Here is a 15,586-nt window from a genome sequence, read left to right on the forward strand (position 1 = left end):
CAATGCCAGATACACTTGGTTGATTTTGTTAAGTACAAGCTTTCATATTATAGTAATGCCAGCTTGCTTTTGATTATTGCTGCATAAAAAGCAAGTAGATGGAGAGGACTCAATTCCAAAAACAAAATAGAAGCAATGTCGGAGAGGACTCAATTCCAAAAACAAAGTAGAAGCAATGTCTTTTTGGATTCCCGATTAAGTCTTCCCTAAAATGCAAAGCAGCCCAAATGTAAGACCTAACCAAATTACCCCTTTTAAAAAGATAAGAAATATTTCCCCCATTTTCTACCAAGTATGGCTGAAGTTTGTTTTTAAATATTTATTTATCTGGCCATGCCTGGTCTTAGTGGTGGCACACAGGCTCTTAAGTTGTGGCTTGCAAACTCTTAACTGAAATGTGGGATCTAGTTCCCTGACCATGGATTGAACCTGGGACCCCTGAATTGGGAGCTTGGAGTCTTAGCCTATGGATCACCAGCGAAGTCCCTAAAGCTTGTTTTTATTTCAAAGTCTGATCTTTTTTAAAAAATTAATTTATTTATTTTAATTGGAGGCTAATTACTTTACAATATTGTGGTGGTTTTTGCTGTACATTGACACGAATCAGCCATGGGTATACATGTGTTCCCCATCCTGAACCCCTCTTCCACCTCCCTCCCCAGTCAAAGTCTGATCTTTATAAAATACCCACAAAGAAAATCCAATGACAGCATGGTTTCAGTTTATTCCACTTCCAAAATTTTTTTCATGTATCTATAGACCTCTTTTTATCAGGGCCATGGGAACTGCTGATGTGTCTAAGGGATGAGCATGGCTATCTTAACTGTACTTACAATTCACGTTGTTCAAGAATCTGCACCCTTTCCTGTATTCCATGTTGAGGTAAATGAGCATTTCAGGTACTGGACCCAAATGCAAAATTACAGAAAGGGTATTTAACACACAACTCATACCGAACAGTGATTTGTTGTTTACTTTTAGTTTGCCCTCTGGCGTCCCGGGAATTCCCTGTAGCTCCGACAGTAAAGAATCTGCCTGCGATGCAGGAGACTCAGATTCCTCGCTTTCCAGGTGGTGCTCGTGCTAACAAACCCACCCTCCAATGCAGAATACACGAGAGATGTGGGCTCAATCCCTGGGTTGGGAAGATTCCCCTGGAGGAGGAAATGGCAGCCCACTCCAGTATTCTTGCCTGGAGAACTCCATGGACAGAAGAGCCTGGCAGACTATAATCTATGGGGTCACAAAGAATCAAACATGACTGAAGTGACTCATGGAGAAGGAAATGGCAACCCACTCCAGTGTTCTTGCCTGGAGAATCCCAGGGACAGGGGAGCCTGGTGGGCTGCCGTCTATGGGGTCGCATAGAGTTGGACACGACTGAAGCGACTTAGCAGCAGCAGCAGCAGAAGTGACTCAGCACGCATACACTGTTTATCTTGATCCAGCTTCATAAATTACATTTGCCATTGTTGAGGTTATGGATTCCACTGCCTTGTTTTAGTAACCAGACCATTTCCCCTTCTCACACAGCTGCCCTGGGCCACCCAGGACTACGGATCCAGATTCTGTCCTTGTCGTCACTGTCTTTGTTACTCAGCTTACTGCAGTCTTGCTGTTTTCCACATATATTAATTTTGTCTTTTCTGTATGTTTACTTACCCTGAAATTGCATCTTAAAAATGTAATCTGTTTTAAGTTTTCAGAGGCTTATATATTGCTCACCTTTTATCATTGATTCAACTTTAATAGGCACTTAATAAGCTCATTACTAGAAAACTAATGAGTATAGGTCTATCTTCTTTGTAAATTTTCTTCTCAAAGTATTTGAAACCATCTCTCTTGCTAAGATTGTTATTTTTTAACTACACAAAAGTTATTTGAAGAGAATAATACATTATCTTTTTGAAGACTTGCCCTAAGGTTCACAGAAAGGTTAACAATTGAAAAATATACTTTTTATTCTGAAAAGCCAGTAACGTAATCTTAGAGGAAGTAAGACCCATACTCCTTACTAATTAGGGGTAAAAGCAGAGCATTGTGCCTCTCTCTTTCTGTATTTTCGTACAAAGAACCGGAGGCAAAGAGCAGATCTTCTTGAACATAGCACACTGCTATCATCTGGAACTTTGGAAATGGGTTCCTGACAATGTTGTGATGCCTCCTGGTGATAATGTATGTGTTTCATATTTTCTTTATTCAAGTTTGGGGTGTATGTAAGGCAGTCTTTCAAAGGGATGAGATAAATGTCGGTGGGGATGGGATTGCTCCAGTACGTGAATTCATTTCTCCCCTGAATCCTTTTCACGGATAAGGTGGTTTTAAACTGATTGGTAGCTGTGACAACACAGTAGGTTCATTCTTTTTCATTTATCCCGGTCAGACTACCCTCTCACCCATAGTATCATCTGGATTTTTTGTGGGGACAAAACAAAAAAAAGGGGGGGGACAGAAAAAAATTGATACAAATTATTAAATCTTTTTTGCATTAACAACCTCCTCAGGTGGCACTGAACCCCCTCCCCTCACCACGATCTTTAACCTTCTTCCCGATGACCCCTGAAAAGAGGAGGAAAAGGTGAGGAGGGCCAAAGACATTTTACACACTGGGCAGAAGTTCTGTTGGAGAAGATTCCAAGGGTGTAGAGAACTTCCAGAAAAAGGGAACCCATTGTAGAAGAAAGGGAAAGAGACCTTGGAAGGGTGAGTGACGTGAGCCTTGTATGTGAAGATGCCAGTTTGTGTCTCTTTGAGCCCAAATCAGGTCTGAGTTTGCATGTCGTTTCTTTTCTATCACAAGGAAACATATGTCATGCTTATTATTATTGTGATATTGGACTATAACCATGACTGCAATTTTAGGTGTGTGAAAACCTTCTGTCCTTACCAAAAAAGATACATGTGTATCCATCTCCCTGTGGATAAGTTATAATTAGAAACATGTTGAATCAGATGAAAACTCCTCTTTTCCCTGCGGTCCTTCTGAGAAAACAGGGAGTCACTCACTCCCTTACCAGCTTCCTGACCGTATCCCCCTAGTCATGTTCTATCAAACCAGTTGTAAAACTGGAATCATTCTCTTTCCTACCTGTACTTTAGATACTAGTTTTTGGCTTCCAGTTCCAAAATCAGAAAGGGAAAAAAAGAGGATGCCTGAGCTCTTGCAGTGAGTCAAGGATGATACCTTACTGTCCTGGGGTGTCTCCTTACACACCCTGAGGACCCAGGCTTGGCTGTCATCTTTGCCTGATGGAATAGAGGAGCTTCTACATTGGGGCAGCAATCTGAGAAGTAAAAAAGTGTGTATTTGTAAAACAGCTCTTATACTCATTTGCTCTTCTTTTAAAAGCATCTTTTCATTTAGATGAGTGACTGATTTGTTAGGTACATAACCTTCCATCAGTGAGCCTTAAGGTTTTCCTGTCTTCAGGTGACAGAAGTCAGCTGTTCTCTCTAAGAATAAGGACTCATCTCTGCTCTCACTCCCTCCCCAGTGTCAGAAAACAAAGAATGGGATGGCAGAAAGGATCCTGCCCAGAAAGCTGGTGCCTTAATCATTAGTTGCTCCTGATTATTCACATTTTCTCTTTTTAATGTGTCTATATTCTTACTACTTCAGGTTACTCATGTCTGTTATGTCATGTGTCAGACGCCTCCCTTTTCCCCCGTCAGGCTGTTTCTGGTGTAGGATCAGCCTGTGCTGTGCTAGTTGTGAGATGCTCATAAGGGATGAGGGTTCGTGATACAAGCCCACACAGATTTAGCCCACACATGAGCCACTGTGAAAGTCAGGTGTGAGGTCCTGTTGGGAGTTATGCCTTTTTTGCACGGCTTTAGTGCAAGTTTTTCGGAACCACTTGGTTCCATTGATAGAAGAATGATTTCCGTTCAAGTGACTACCCCAAAACAGATTTTCCGCTTTCCTCACTGGCCCCACCCACCCTCTATAGAGAGTCTTCAGGAGATCTAGCCAGGCCTTTACAGTTACTCCAGCCCCTGACACAGTAACACATGGTATGGTCTCATTACCAGCCTTAAAGGTGGTGTGTTTCCTAATTGTTAGGTTTTTTGGAAAGGCCATATATACAGCAAACTGTTCTAGAGCTTTCTTTCAGGGGTTTCATTTTCTTCTTGTTTGGTACTTTGGGCTTAACTTCCCAAAAGTGCCTTAGAAAGTTGAAAGTGACACTTCTTTCCACGTCTCCAGCAAGTTCAGTGCTGCTTCTGTTAGGAGCAGCTGAGGTTGGAGGGGTGTTGTCTTATAGACAAATGGGGCCAGTCTTGGGAGGCACTGGGGTTTGAATCTTGGGTCTTGTATCATAAAACCAAAAAATTATTTGAGAGCTGGAAAAACAATTCTCTTTTCATAAGCTTTAATCCATTTATGTGACTGTTGATGGTCTCTGCTGATGCATGACTCTTGAGCAGGTAATTATCAGGTATAATCAGACAAATCACCATCAACTTAGCAAATGTTCAGGGGTTTTTACAAGAGTCACTCAGGTCAGTCTGCTCAGCTGTGCACGTCAGCTGTGGGTGACCCCCGGCTCAGCCCTTTGTACAGACCGTGGGCTTTCGTGCCTCTGGAACCCCATTATCATTTTCTTGCCCTGAGGTATGGTTGTCAAGCTTTGTTTACCACTCTGCATTTTCAGTATCTTTTCCTGTCTCTGGATTTTTAGAAATAGACAAATGAAATACCCCAGCTGGCTGTCTTGGGGATAGAGTCCCTTACTGGGTGTACCCCACGGCTTCCCCTGAGGTGAAATCATTGTTCGATGATGTAGAGGATTTCAAAGGAGCAGGAGGATAACCAGATTTCACGTGGCATTAATTCAGTGCATGATTCTTTATTGAATACTGTCTGTGAAGTGCTGAACTTCGTACTTAATCTCCATAGGGTAGGACAAGAAGATTGGGGAATAAGCCTGGACTTTGTGAGAAAGAATTCCAAAGGATACCTGAGTGTCTGCCTTCTTCCTGCCCTAAAATCAAGAGAGTGATGCTGAGCTGGGAGAAAAAAACCTTCATAATCCCAAATAGCATCTGATGCTGAAATTCTATTTATTTGACTTCTAATGTATGTGTGCATGCTTACTTGTATCCGACTTTAGGTGACCCCATGGACTGTAGCCCACCAGGCTCCTCTGTCCATGAGATTTTCCCAGCAAGAATACTGGAATGGGTTGCCATTTTTCCTCCTGGGCATCTTCCTAAGCCAAGGGTTGAACCCACATCTCCTGTGTCTCCTGCCCTGCAGGCAGAGTCTCTGAAATCTAAAAAAAAAAAAAAAGACTCGTTTCTTTATTACTTTGATCTGATTTAGTTTATCTTCTATGAACACGTTACCCATAGATTCTAGGAGAGACACAGAATGAATTGGCTGGAAAAATCTAATCCAGCAGTAATGACTTGCCAATAGTGCTTTCTAAGAATGTTTTATTCTTACCGATCATTTAAAATTACTTTTAATCAATATCTGTATGCAGCTGACAGTAATGGTGATATAATTTAGCTGTCCACTAGAAATGCATTCAGTAGTTTTGTGGACACTTGAAATATGTCTAAAGCTGTATTTCTATATCTTCTGCTTCTAATGCTTTGCTAATGGTCATGGGTAAAGAAAAGAAAACTTATTTGGTGAATCTCTTAGTGTTGTGTGTCCTTCATGTGTGTGCTTCTGTGGATGCCAGTGACATGTGTAACACTTTCCAAAACACCTGACTGCTTTAGAGGTTACTGGGTGACTTATTTAATCCTGTGGTTTTATTCTGAGATATTTATTTTTTGGTCACATCTGTCTTCATAAAGCTTTACGAATGTTATTGAAAAGTATGAAGTTTTCTTTGTTCATTTCATTAGTCTGCTGAAGTTCCAAACAAGGATAACAACTATGGAAAACCAGTAGTAAATGCTAGTTTAACATATATACAGTCTTATCCTAGTATTGCTCCTATATGTGTTTATCCAAGAGAAATTAGTTCACATTTCCATGCAAATTACTGCTGGGCATGGAGTGTCCATGCCTCCTGTGACCTGAAGGGCCTTGGGAGTCTGCTCTGATGCCCTGGAGGCTGGGCATCCTCCCGTGAGGCTTGACAACCATTGGAGAAGGAGATGGTATGAGTAGAAGGGGAGTTGTCCCTGCTCGTGTGTGCAATAAGAAAACCTTATCATCTCTTGCTCTGCAAAATCCCATATAAGCATCTTTCACTTTTGAGTGTAGACTAGGTAAGATTTAGTGTCTGCTGTTTTCATGAAATAGTACAAGCAATACAGAGAAGGCTCCTGGTTCCAGGTTCTCATCAAGTCAAACTCTAGAAATAACCATATCTTTCCAAAGTAAAAAAAAAAAAAATTGAATCCAAATCAAAGCTGTGGAATAACCAACAGTGTGTCTAGAGAGTCCTTAGAGAAACAGCGTTTTATAGATTAGTCAATGTGTTGGGTTGTTCTTTCTTAACTGTGGCGTTTACCGAACTTCATTTGGTTTATTCCTTATTAATATATATATTAATATATATATATAGTCCTTATTAATGATAATAAGTATTCCTTATTACTTTCTGTTATTGCCTGTTGTCTTCTTGTTGGAATAAGCTTAAGTGCTTGTGCAGCATTGTGAAATATAATTGCTTGTTTTTAAATTAGTAAGTTAACACTAGTGCCTATTTGCAAGATATCTTATACTTTAAAAATAGTTTACATTACATGTTTGATTGTCTCAAACAATGGGAATATTGCATATAGACTGTATACTTTACAGGTAGGACAATTGAGATCCATTGGCTGGAGAAATTGTGCAGTTACATGGCTGCTAATTTAGTTGGAGACATGGACTGAAGTACAGACCTCCTACCGACACGCAGGCCAGCGCGCTGGAAACCCTGAGTGTGGGGATTTTCCCCTCCCCACATCCCTCTAGCCTACGCCTCTGGCTCAGTTCAGCTTCACTGTTTCATGTCTGCCCATGTCCTCTCATCACTTGCTCATTTGCGGGTTCAGGGCCGCTTTTTGCATGTTGGCTTCTCCAGCTCTTGGTATCCCTCTTGTATCCTGACATGGGGTGAGAACAGCAGTGTTTGTGTTCTGTGACTCTGCTCTGGAATTTCCCTCTATTCCATCTTCTCCCCTCCTTAGGGGAGGGTCTGCCTCATTGGCTCTGACCATGCATCCATCTGAGCCAGTATTCAGTTTTCAGCAGGGCCAATGCCAGCAACTGAGAGGAAAGCACTGCCCTCTCCATGACTAGCAATTAGGAAACAAAGCCCTGATCCTGACTGTGCATTTAGACCACGAGCTAGTTAGGTAGTTTCTGTCTCTAGTGTGTTCCAGATTGTGAGGAACTTTACAGGCTGTCTGTGTATTGGATATTTAACGTGGAGCCTTTGAGGCATCAGCTTTCTTATGTCACTTTTCACATGACGTAGGTAAAGTGCATACTTCACTGCATTAATGGCAGACTCCATGGTTGACTGATGAGATAATTATGTGTTGTTTTGGCTACTTAAATAATAAGTGGAGTTCCCATCAGCTTTCAACTGTGTCTTGACAAGACTCTGAGGCAAGTTGTATAAATTCTTTTCAGTGTTTGAGTCAAGTTTAGTTGTAAGATCATAGCTCAATTGTTATTTGAATACAGTTGACACTTAAAGGAGAGGTTGGGGGTACCAACTTCTAAGCAGTTGAAAATCCAGGTGTAACTTATAGTCAACCATCTCTGCCCCTGGATTCAACCCACTGGGTCCTGTGGTGCTGTTGGGTTTACTATTGAAAAAACACCGATATTCCAACCCATGTTGTTCAGAGGCAACTGTATTTTTCAGTGATTCCTATATGAGCATTGGCATTAGCTGTGGAGTTTTTTTGGTAAATGTACATTCCAGGGCTCCATCCTAGAGAAAAAATTATTTTCAGACTACAAAGTAAGAACATTTGTTTAGGAAGCTACTGAGGTGACTCTGGTCTCTACCAAAGGTGGGAGTTGTTTGTTGAGGTTGGGGGGCTTCCGAGAAAACATGGTGGTTTAATTCAGTTCAGTTGCTCAGTCATGTCCTACTCTTTGCAACCCCAAGGACTGCAGCATGCCAGGCTTTCCTGTCCATTACCAACTCCCAGAGTTTGCTCAAACTCTTGTCCATTGAGTCGGTGATTCCATCCAACTCTCTCATCCTCTGTCATCCTCTTCTCCTGCCTTCAATCTTTCCCAGCATCAGGGTCTTTTCCATTGAGCCAGTTCTTTGCATCAGGTGGCCTAAGTATTGGAGTTTCAGCTTTAGCATCAGTCCTTCCAATGAATATTCAGGACTGATTTCCTTAAGGATGGACTGGCTTGATCTCCTTGCAGTCCAGGGGACTCTCAAGAGTCTTCTCCAACACCAAAGTTTAAAAGCATCAACTCTTCAGTGCTCAGCTTTCTTTATGGTCCAACTCTCACATCCATACATGACTACTGGAAAAACCATAGCTTTGACAAGATGGACCTTTGTTGACAAAGTAATGTCTCTGCTTTTTATTATGTTGTCTAGGTTGGTCATAGCAAGATTCATATTCGGAAGGAATTTGCTGAGGCTTTTGCATACCTGTCCTGTGCCAGTGGCTGGGGTACATGACATGAGAGTCTCTATCCAGCTGTGCTTGTGTTTCAGTGAGAGTTACCCTGACAATTACTTCAAAGTTTGTATATGATGGGAGGAGACTGTATGGTCTGATAACAGCAGGAAGAGGGCCTTAAGTCAGTCTTGAGACTTGTGTGAGAGGTGGGGGGTGATGCTGGGACACTCTTGTCTAGAGATCAGAGTCAGTGCTATTGACAGTGGGAAACAGAACAGAAAAGCAAGGAGCCATTCAGTGTTTGTGAAGGAGGAACAACAAAGGAGCATTTACAGGCTGTGAGTCCAGGAGTGGGAGTGGGGTCCTGGGGGCAGAAGCCTCTTGTACTCTTTGGAAGAGATAAGAACCTGCCCTAGAGGACAGGGGAGAAAGAGAGGAAGGGAAACTGAGGAAATACAGAAGCCTCATTGTGTGATCAGATCCAGAACTGAGTCCAGGTCTCCACCAAGGACAGTGGTGGTCTCCAGCTGCAGAAGGGTTGCTTACTTTTTCCACCTTCTTGGTCATGAGGGTACCCAATCCCCCCATGCCTGCAGGATGCCTTTGCTTGGTGGGTGTAGGAGTTACAGTATTGGTCTGGCTGCCTCTCCCGTGATTTACAAAGGATGGAAAGTTAATTTTACTCTTTCAGAGAAGTGTCTAGGCACATGAATGTCTGGGAGGTAGGTGGCTCCATTCCACCAGATTGTTATTCATTTTCTGGCTCTTGTTGTCTCAGTATCCCCAGAGTTTTTTATGGCCAGGTGGCTCAGTTCCTTAACTCTGCCTTAGAGCCCGAGGGAAGGGACGAGGAAGTGGAGACAAGATTCCTTCCTGCGGCTGTGCTTCACTGTGCTTTATCGCTCCCTACACTCCATCACCTGTAAGATGGTCTGATGGCCACACCTCAGTGTGAAGTAGGCTGTGAAAAATGCTGTGTCAACAGCCAGCCATGGACCAGCTGAAACACAGAGCTTCTGTTTCCAAGCTGAAGAGGACTTTGCAGCATAAGTTCTTAAACATGGTACCTGCCACAGAGTCCTTAGTTTTGTTGAATGAATGGGTTGGAATTTGGTCCTGTTGAGTTGGAGGAGGAGGGAGGCTCCCAAGTAGAGATGCTCAGGAAGTAGTGAAAGACACAGGACTCATAACCATAAGCTGCCCACAAGGTCAACACGTGGGGCCCTTCCAAAGGCTGTGGATATTAGGTTAGAACAGAGAGAAGAGCTGCAGAGAATAAAGCAGGAGACAGACCTCAGAGAGACTGTTTATAGGTCAGGTGGCATTTGGCGGCGAGAACCCAGAGAAACAATTAAGAGTCCCACCTAAAGACACTGAGAAATGCTGTTTCCTCAGTGACAGTGGAGAGAGATGAAATGATATTGGGGAAAGGCTAAAACTTTGAAGAGGACAAAAATAAAAGATGTAGGGGCCAAGCAGTGTGTCTGAGGAGAGAGAACTGACTGTTGTCAACGTGAGGCTCCTTCCAAAGGTACTGTCAGATGGGCCGTCACGGCGGGTGGTGTTCCCTGTTTCAGAGGAAAATGCTCAGAGGACATCTCAGGGGCAGGTTATAAGACTGTGTAGAGATGCATCCACTTTGCTGGAGGCCGTGTTTGTAGCTGAGACTTGACATTATCGTGAATTACTTGCTTTCTACTATTTCAATGCTGAAATTGAAATTTTTAAAAAAGATCAAGTATATGATTTCTGTCAAGTTAAAAAAAAGACATTTAAATTTCTCTATGTATCAGTAGCCTCATTTGGGTTAGATTTTGTAGTCAGCAAATGGTGTGAGCCACATTTATTCAATCAGTTCAGTCCAGTTCAGTCACTCAGTCGTGTCTGACTCTTTGCAACCCCATGAATTGCAGCACGCCAGGCCTCCCTGTCCATCACCAACTCACGGAGTTCACTCAAACTCACGTCCATTGAGTTGATGATGCCATCCAGCCATCTCATCCTCTGTCATCCCCTTCTCTCCTGCCCCCAATCCCTCCCAGCATCAGAGTCTTTTCCAATGAGTCAACTCTTCGCATGAGGTGGCCAAAGTACTGGAGTTTCAGCTTTAGCATCACTCCTTCCAAAGAACACCCAGGACTGATCTCTTTTAGAATAGACTGGTTGGATCTCCTTGCAGTCCAAGGGACTTTCAAGAGTCTTCTCCAACACCACAATTCAAAAGCATCAATTCTTTGGCACTCAGCTTTCTTCACAGTCCAACTCTCACATCATACATGACCACTGGAAAAGCCATAGCCTTGACTAGATGGACCTTTGTTGGCAAAGTAATGTCTCTGCTTTTGAATATGCTATCTAGGTTGGTCATAACTTTCTTCCAAGGAGTAAGCATCTTTTAATTTCATGGCTGCAGTCACCATCTGCAGTGATTTTGGAGTCCCCAAAAATAAAGTCTGACACTGTTTCTACTGTTTCCCTATCTATTTCCCATGAAGTGATGGGACCAGATGCCATGATCTTCATTTTCTGAATGTTGAGCTTTAAGCCAACTTTTTCACTCTCCTTTTTCACTTTCATCAAGAGGCTTTTTAAGTTCCTCTTCACTTTCTGCCATAAGGGTGGTGTCATCTGCATATCTGAGGTTATTGATATTTCTCCTGGCAATCTTGATTCCAACTTGTGCTTCCTCCAACCCAGTGTTTCTCATGATGTACTCTGCATATAAGTTAAATAAGCAGGGTGACGATATACAGCCTTGACATACTCCTTTTCCTATTTGGAACCAGTCTGTTGTTCCATGTCCAGTTCTAACTGTTGCTTCCTAACCTGCATATAGGTTTCTCAAGAGGCAGGTCAGGTGGTCTGGTATTCTCATCTCTTTCAGAATTTTCCACAGTTTATTGTGATCCACACAGTCAAAGGCTTTGGCATGTCAATAAAGCAGAAATAGATGTTTTTCTGGAACTCTCTTGCTTTTTTGATGATCCAGCGGATGCTGGCAATTTGATCTCTGGTTCCTCTGCCTTTTCTAAAACCAGCTTGAACATCAGAAAGTTCACGGTTCACATATTGCTGAAGCCTGGATTGGAGAATTTTGAGCATTACTTTACTAGCATGTGAGATGAGTGCAATTGTGCGGTAGTTTGAGCATTCTTTGGCATTGCCTTTCTTTGAGATTGGAATGAAAACTGACCTTTTCCAGTCCTGTGGCCACTGCTGAGTTTTCCAAATTTGCTGGCATATTGAGTGCAGCACTGTCACAGCATCATCTTTCAGGATTTAGAATAGCTCAACTGGAATTCCATCACCTCCACTAGCTTTGTTCGTAGTGATGCTTTCTAAGGCCCACTGGACTTCACATTCCAGGATGTCTGGCTCTAGGTGAGTGATCACACCATCGTGATTATCTGGGTCGTGAAGATCTTTTTTGTACAGTTCTTCTGTGTATTCTTGCCACCTCTTCTTAATATCTTCTGCTTCTGTTAGGTCCATACCATTTCTGTCCTTTACCGAGCCAGTCTTTGCACGAAATGTTCCCTTGGTATCTCTAATTTTCTTGAAGAGGTCTCTAGTCTTTCCCATTCCATTGTTTTCCTCTATTTCTTTGTATTGATCGCTGAGGAAAGCTTTCTTATCTCTCCTTACTGTTCTCTGGAACTCTGCATTCAGATGCTTATATCTTTCCTTTTCTCCTTTGCTTTTCGCTTCGCTTCTCTTCACAGCTATTTGTAAGGCCTCCCCAGACAGCCATTTTGCTTTTTTGCATTTCTTTTCCATGGGGATGGTCTTGAACCCTGTCTCCTGTACAGTGTCACAAACCTCCATCCATAGTTCTTCAGGCACTCTAACAGATCTAGTCTCTTAAATCTAGGAAAGTTCAAATCCAGTCTAAAAGGCCCAGATGTTGTTGTCTTTCATTCTCTGGAGTCCTGTGTATGGTGGAAAGTAGAATTTTCCCAGACTCACTCAGGGAGTCTTTATTCTGGCATCTGCTTTATGTGGTCCCTCTATGTTTAATTCTGACCTGCTAGGCTTACACTGTCTAATAGAGAACAAATTGGCAGGAGCCTTTTTTTTACTTTATTTTTATTTGGAGGATAATTGCTTTACAATGTTGTATTAGTTTCTGCCATACAACAGTGTGTATCAGTTGTAAGTATACGTATGTCCCCTTCCTCTTGAACCTCCTTCCCATCCCCCCCTTCACAAACCCCCGCATCCTACCCATCTAGGTCATTCAGAGCACTGAGTGGAGTTCCCTGTGCTATACACCTGCTTCTGCTAGCTATCTGGTAGCAGATATGGTATTTATATATGGTAGTATATATGTGGGAGAAGGCAATGGCACCCCACTCCAGTACTCTTGCCTGGAAAATCCCGTGCACGGAGGAGCCTGCAGTGAATGGGGTCGCAAAGAGTCGGACACGACTGAGCGACTTCACTTTCACTTTTCACTTTCATGCATTGGAGAAGGAAATGGCAACCCACTCCAGTGTTCTTGCCTAGAGAATCCCAGGGATGGCGGAGCCTGGTGGGCTGCCGTCTATGGGGTCACACAGAGTCGGACACGACTGAAGTGACTTAGCAGCAGCAGCAGCAGCAGCAGTGTATATATGTCAGTACATGCTTAGTTGCTTCAGTTGTGTCTGACTCTCTGTGACCCTATGGACCGTGGCCTGCCAGCTCCTCTGTCCATGGGATTCTCCAAGTAAGAATACTGGAGTGGATTGCCATTTCCTTCTCCAGATGTGTATCAGTGCTACTCTTTTAGTTTGTTCCACCCTCTTCTTCTCCTGCTGGGTCCACAAGTCTGTTCTCTGTGTCTGTGTCTCTATTCCTGCCCTGCAAACAGGTTCATCAGTACCATTTTTCTAGACTCCGTATACATGCATTAATACGCAATATTTATTTTTCTCTTTCTAACTTACTTCACTCTGTACAATAGGCTCTAGGTTTGTCTACCTCTTTTCAACTAACTCAAAATTGTTCCTGTTCATGGCTGAGGAATACACCATTGTATATGTACCACATATACATATACATACGTTGTATGTACCACAACTTCCTTATCTAGTCATCTGTCAGTGGACTTCTAGGTTGCGTCCATGTCCTGGCTGTTGTAAATAATGATGCAGTTAACATTTGTCTTTTTGAATTACAGTTTTCTCAGGTATATGCTCAATAGTGGAATTGCTGAGTCATGTGGTAGTTTTAGGGCTTCCCAAGTGGTGCTAGTGATAAAGAACCTGCCTACCAATGCAGGAGACACAAGAGACTGGGGTTCAATCCCTGGGTCAGGAAGATTCCACTCCAGTATTCTTGCCTGGAGAATCCCATGGACAGAGGAGCCTGGCAGACTACAGTCCATAGGGTCGCAAAGAATTGGAGATGACTGAAGCAACTTAGCATGCATGCATGGTAGCTTTATTCCTAGTTTTTAAAGAAATCTCCATACTATTCTCCATAGTGACTGTATCAGTTTAGATTCTCACGAACAGTGCAAGAGGGTTTCCTTTTCTCCATATCCTCTCCAGTGTTTATTTGTAGAATTTGTGATTATGGCCATTCTGACTGGTGTGAGGTGATATCTCATTGTTGTTTTAATTTGCATTTTTCTAATAATGAGCAAGGTTCAGCTTTACGTGTGTTTATTGGACATGTGTATGTTGTCTATAGGAAATGTCTGTCTGGGTCATCTGTCCAGTGTTTGATTGGGTTGTTTGTTTTTCTGATATTGAGCTATATGAGCTGCTTATATATTTTGGAGGTTAATCTTTTGTCAGTTGCTTTGTTTGCAATTATTTTCTCCCATTTTGAGGGTTGTCTTTTCATCTCATTTATAGTTTCCTTTGCTGTGTGAGAAGTTTTAGGTTTAATTAGGTCCTATTTGTTGATTTTTGTTTTTATTTCCATTACTCTAGGAGGTGGATCAAAGAGGATATTTCTGCAATTTATATCAAAGAGTGTTCTGTCTATGTTTTCCTCTAAGAGTTTTATAGTTTCTGGCCTTACATTTAGGTGTTTAACTCATTTTGAGTTTATTTTTGTGTATGCTGTTAGGAATTGTTCTAATCTCATTTTTTTAATTCCCCAGGCCAGAATTCTGGAGTGGGTAGCCATTCCCTTCTCTAGGGGAGCTTCCCAACCCAGGAACTGAACCCAGGTCTCCCACATTGCAGGTGGATCCTTTACCATCTGAGCCACCATGGAAGCCCCTTTTAAAAGTAGCCTTCCAGTTTTCCCAGCACCACTTATTAAAGAGGCTGTTTTTTTCTGTTGTACATTCTTACCTCCTTTGTCAAAGATAAATGCCCATTGGTGCATGGTTTTTCTCTAGGCTTTCTATCTTGTTCCATTGATCTATATTTCTGTTTTTGTACCAGTATCATACTGTCTTGATTACTATAGCTTTGTAGTATAATCTGAAGTCAGGAAGGTTGATTCCTCCAACTCCATTTTTCTTTCTTAATATTTCTTTGACTATTTGGTGTCTTTTGTGTTTGCATACAGATTATAAAATTTTTTGTTCTGGTTCTGTGAAAAATGCATCAGTAATTTGATAGGAATTGCATTGAATCTGTAGATTGCTTTGGGTAGTATAGTCATTTTCACAGTGTTGATTCTATTGATGTATCTCTCCATCTGTTTGTGTTGTCTTTGATTTCTAGCATTAATGTCTTACAGTTTTCTGCCTACAGGTCTTTTGTTTCCTTAGGCAGGTTTATTCCTAGGCATTTTATTTTTGTTGTTGTTGTTGCAATGGTGAATGGGATTCTTTCCTTAATTTCTTCTTCTGATTTTTTGTTGTTAGTGTATAGGAATAAAAGGGATTTCTGTGTATTAATTTTGTATCCTGTGACATTACGAAGTTCATTGTTTAGCTCTGGTAATGTTCTGGTGGCATCTTTAGGATTTTCTGTCTATAGTATCATGTCACATGCAAACAGTGCCAGTTTTACTTCTTCCTTTCCAATCTTGATTCCTTTTGTTTCTTGTTCTGTTTCTGGGATTCTGTTTGCTATAATTTTGTTGA

The 15,586-nt window shown here is 42.0% G+C and overlaps 1 protein-coding gene across 7 annotated transcripts in view; it reads left to right on the top strand.

Annotated features, from left to right (window-relative positions):
- The window catches only part of FMN2 (formin 2), a 345,241-nt gene that overhangs the window by 150,226 nt on the left and 179,429 nt on the right, over nt 1–15,586 (top strand). Inside the window, exon 7 of one of the 7 annotated variants that reach the window (XM_086381219.1) lies at nt 2,505–4,353. The exons of the other annotated variants lie outside the window; for them this stretch is intronic. Within the exon in view, the coding sequence (XP_086237345.1) occupies nt 2,505–2,582 (78 nt within the window). The 3' untranslated portion in view covers nt 2,583–4,353. Of the gene's footprint in view, nt 1–2,504; nt 4,354–15,586 lie in introns of those variants that run through there. 7 annotated transcript variants of the gene reach the window in all.

The sequence above is a fragment of the Bos grunniens genome, chromosome 28, assembly GCF_055505025.1.
Source record: "Bos grunniens cultivar Pamir isolate PY7600 chromosome 28, Bosgru_T2T1.0, whole genome shotgun sequence".
NCBI lineage: Eukaryota > Metazoa > Chordata > Mammalia > Artiodactyla > Bovidae > Bos > Bos grunniens.